The following is a 4,706-nucleotide window of genomic DNA, read 5'->3' on the forward strand; positions in this document are numbered from 1 at the left end:
TGCTGATACTTCATGTATCAACAAGTTTATGCTACTTGCGATTAAAGGATGATACTATATGCCGATGTGATGAACCGTTTAAAACAGAGCAGCAGGTTTTGTATGCAACATCCCGATGAACAATGGCATATTTTGAAGTTAATCTCTTGGGGAAAATGTACGTTACCATCCCCGGGTCTGTTAGGCTTACTCTTATCTTCACCGGCTTCCAGTGGAATGGCAAGACTTATGACCCTGCCCAGAGAACCAATGTAGCTGACGAATGGTGGGTAAAAATTTGTGGCACAGTACCGACAGCTCACTCAAAGTAGAGAATACATTTCATTACAATTACTTTCCTAAACAACAATCCAGAATTTATTTATTGTGAAGCTTTTCATCGGTGTAATGCTTTTCCGAAGTTAGCCTACAGCTCACATGCAAGAAAACGGGATTAATCTACAGCTAGGTGGGTGGGTACTTGACCCGGCATGGACTTGGTAGCCTGCGAGATCTGTTTCTTCTCTTTATAACACTTAAGATTCTAAATCTTACATACATAATATGCAATGGTGCATCGTGGAAAGTCTCTGATCTTAATTATCGGATTAAGAATTTCTGTTTTCTTTTATCCCAACTGAACAGTCCTGAATAAACTCGTGAAAACTTATCCTGTATTTGAGCACCATGAAAATAAGCGCATAGAATCCAAATTAAACGACCGTTGTTTCCTGTAATGTTTGCTTTTAGTATTTAAAAATACATCGAAGTAATCAGAAATACCGGACTTGTAACCATTTCTGGCTTGAATGGGGTCACACGGAGAAGCGGGCAACTTCTGATTGGCCTCAAGGAAGGCTATAATTTGCATTAATCGGGTGACACCTTGCAACACACTTCATAAGCGAGTTGGCAGCAAGTTCAGAAAACACTTCATCCAGAAACCGCTGCACTGCCCGACTCAATTCAGTAATTTACAATGTCTTACTGGATCCGTGTTGTCAGTGCGCTCTTTTATCTTGCGACTTGTGAGTATTTTATTTTCAGCAATATTAGATTTCTTCTCAAGGACGAATCACTGGGACGTTTCTCTCACGTTTTTCATTACAAACTCTGCCTCATTGTTTTTTTCAGATTTACGCGCAGAAGTTACAGTAACTCAGCCGCTTTCCAAGTCGATCAGTCCGGGGCAGAACTTACAATTAAGCTGTACCATGTTCGGGGCCAGTCTAGGGAATTATGACGGTGTGTCCTGGTATCAGCAGATTCCCGGAAAGACCCCCCGGCTTTTAGTCTATTATTATTCCAGCATGGGCAGCCCTGGAAGAGGTCCGGGAGTTTTAGAAAGGTTCTCCGGCTCTCAGTCGGGCAACACGGGATATTTCACAATATCTAGCGTTCAATCGGAGGACGCTGCGGACTATTACTGCGCCATGTGGAAAAACGCCTTAATATTCGGAAAAGGAACAAGGATGACAGTGGGCAGTAAGTAAAACTTCTTCTTTCTAAGGCACTGTGAGCGTTATTGTTAACGTTCTAAAAATAATTACATAATTTAACTTTAAATCTGCCGAGAATATGCATCCATAGTGAGTCTGTCTTTATCGAATGTTGCACTCCTGTTCTAGTGAGTATTAATAGGTACTCTCACGATTTGCATGGCTTACGTTGAGCCGAATTTATTTTGAGCGTCTTTCTATTTGTCCAGAACTTTCTTATCGGCATCTCTTGTCAAAGAATTAGAATTAACTGGTTTAAGTTCATTCGAGGTTCTCAAGGGGTTGCGGGGTGGTGCGGAAGAGGAAATACCCATTCCGCGCTGTATCTCTACACAAATAGATATCAATAAATAGTTATGCCGGTTAGGTTGTAACCGGTACCATCCGATCTCAGTCATTGTTCCCGTGGTCGTACAATTCAAAATCTCAGTTGTAATGAAAGATGTCTACTTCGGAGGTAACATAGAAATCAACCCAACAGGAGTTTGATGCACCAGGAAGGATCGGAAACAGGAAAGAACGGAACTATAGAGGCTGATTGTATTCCTGAGCGACCGCGTTCATGCAATTAATATCCAGGATCTCTAGAGAGCGAAACTAGACTACGTGTTCTGTCCACGCTACTTCAGAACTGGCCTATTATATTTCGACCGTTTTTCTCTCCACATGTACAGCGTAAAAAACTGTTGGGTAATCCCACCACTTTTAGATATTATTTCAGATTTCCGGTATTTGCTTTTTCCTCGTTTGTTTTCATAACGGGATTTATTCTTTATCACAGGCTAAGCTGTTAAACGTTATTTTATTGAATATTAAAGCTTAACATTAAGAATTTAATTGCTTTATTAAATTAGGAAAAGATTTTACTGCATCACATTCCTAATTTGAAACATCTACTTTCAGCTTCAACGCGATTTCAAACGAAAGCACGACAAGGAGAACAGAACTGATAGCTTTCGAATATTAAAATGAATTGCAGAAGGTTTAAAATTTGGTATATTGAATCAGTTCAGTTCACATTTCACAATTTTATATTTCTACTTAACTATTTAACATGGCACTTCTTGAACTTTAGGGTTCCCGAGGACTAGTTGCTTCTTCTGTGTGAGAAAGCTCGGGAAGTAGAGAACAATTATCTGTGTACAATTATGCCCTTCACAAATCATGCTGATCTCTCGGTAATTCCTGTCGTAGCGTTGGATTTATTCCAACATCCTTATTGAAAATTATTGTGGTGCCTTGGTGGTTGGTATGGATTTTGAAAAGTATAGAGATAAAAATATTCTGGTTAATTGTATTGAATTGTCAAAGTGCGATGCGAGAACGGTTCTTTGGTCTTTACTTAACTATCACTGTTATTTTTTTAACCAGATCCCCGGCCCCCAGTCGTATCGGTCTTGCCCCCTTCAGCGGACGAAATCAGGGTGAAGGGCACCGCCACCCTTGTGTGTTTAGTAAACGGGTTTAATCCGGGTGCTGTGGATATTGAGTGGGCTGTAGACGGCAGTGCGAGAAGGAACGGCGTAGAGAGCAGCCGACTGCAACAGGAGACGGACAACACGTTCAGTGTGAGCAGTTACCTGACTCTGCCAGCCTCAGAATAGAGCTCACACGAGCGTTACTCTTGTGTGGTTAAACACGAGACTCAAGCAAACCCGCTACGGGCAAATATCGCTAGATCCCGCTGTGTTTGATGTCATAAGCTTGTTATCTGACCTAAGAATAGTTCTTTGACAATTTGTTTCTTTTATTCATTGGAATGTTATTTTTTAAATACATCCTTTGCAGCGGAAGCTTCAGCTTTTACGATTTGTTTACTGTAAACTCTGTTCTGTTGACAGAAAGCCAGTGTTGATTAAAGACTCCAGATTGATTGAAATTTGTTTCGGTGCATTAAATAATATAACTAAAGCCAGGGTGCGACCATTGCATCCGCAGCACTCTTTGTAGTGGTTCAATAAAGTCAGCAAATTTATCTCAAATGCAAGGTCATTTCGTTTGCTTTCTGATGGGGGAAAAACTGACCGGAAATTTGAGAAAAAATAATCATCTCACCTCTCCTTTCTCTGTGGAAATTACATCCTGTTGATTTCGGTCCTGAATGGAAATCCTGTAACTGTAGCGGGTCTCATCTGGTTCTCAGGTTCCACAGCGCGGCTCATTTAGCACAGGGTAATGCAACGAAAGCAACCGGCGTAGTTAATCATTGCGCAACAGCGATTTGATAGCTGTCCTGTCAACAGGTTTTGCATCGCGGCAGGTAAACCACCGTGTGCACCATGCAGGGCACAGTTGGTCTGACTAGGAAGTGAGGTATAACCTCAGCGTTCTCGCACGTACAGTGTTCCACTTTATCAGAGACTGGTTTATGCAACAAACAATCCCAAGTAAACTTCAAATAATGTTTCTGACAGACGCCATTTTAAAATAATCAAGTTGTTCATTGACTGCGACTAACGAGTCTAGACTTAATAAAAGTCATGCTCTAGATTCGATTGTATGAAAAAGGTCAATTTACAGAGAACTGAAGCAATGAAAAAAAAAAACACCAAGAAAATCCTTGCAAGTTCACGAAGTGCGTCACCGTAGTGTCGGGGTTAACATAACCGTTTATAGTATCAGTGATAGGGGTTCAATTCTCACCTCTGCCTGTTAGGAGTTGTACCATGATTAGGCTAGTATTAAACCGGGGGATTACTGGTCCTATTCCGCACTGTATCACAACAAACAAACAAATAAATAGGTGAACAAGTAAAGAAATATCAACAAAATTTCTCTAAAACTTAGTGAGTGTAGTGAGCGGAAAACAGCGACGTACAACATTGCTGCGTAAGTCAGTTAGTTTCAGCAAAGTGGTCACAAACACGACAGAACATTGAATTAAGCTATCGCTGGCACCCTATCTAGCTACGAAGTTACTGCACGCACCTTCAATTAAGGATAGCTTTCTAGGCGTAACCTTAGGTTTCAAAGAGATTAAATATTTCCAATTGACTACTATTTTCGCAGTAGAGACGTCTTTAATGCTGGTGATGATTCGAGAATACAACATAATCTATACATACTCACATCGTATTGCAACATAGTTTTTATATGTATTTCAATGCACTGCCTCGGTAAAACAACACATTTCGCGACATACGCCTGTAATTTTCAACCTGAATCTGATACTGACATCTCCTTTAATGAGTGATTTTTTTGTGACGCGTTCAGCTGATTTTCCACATC

General features: G+C 40.6%; 1 gene segment (V, D, J or C); it reads left to right on the top strand.

Annotated features, from left to right (window-relative positions):
• The first annotated feature begins 910 nt into the window (after window positions 1-910).
• LOC140732709 (immunoglobulin lambda variable 2-18-like) lies at window positions 911-3,082 on the top strand. The segment is given in 3 exon segments: window positions 911-1,007; window positions 1,114-1,464; window positions 2,850-3,082. Coding segments are annotated over 3 exon segments (633 nt in total).
• Window positions 3,083-4,706: the final 1,624 nt, after the last annotated feature.

This window comes from Hemitrygon akajei, chromosome 9 (genome assembly GCF_048418815.1).
Source record: "Hemitrygon akajei chromosome 9, sHemAka1.3, whole genome shotgun sequence".
In the NCBI taxonomy this organism is placed as follows: Eukaryota; Metazoa; Chordata; class Chondrichthyes; order Myliobatiformes; family Dasyatidae; genus Hemitrygon; species Hemitrygon akajei.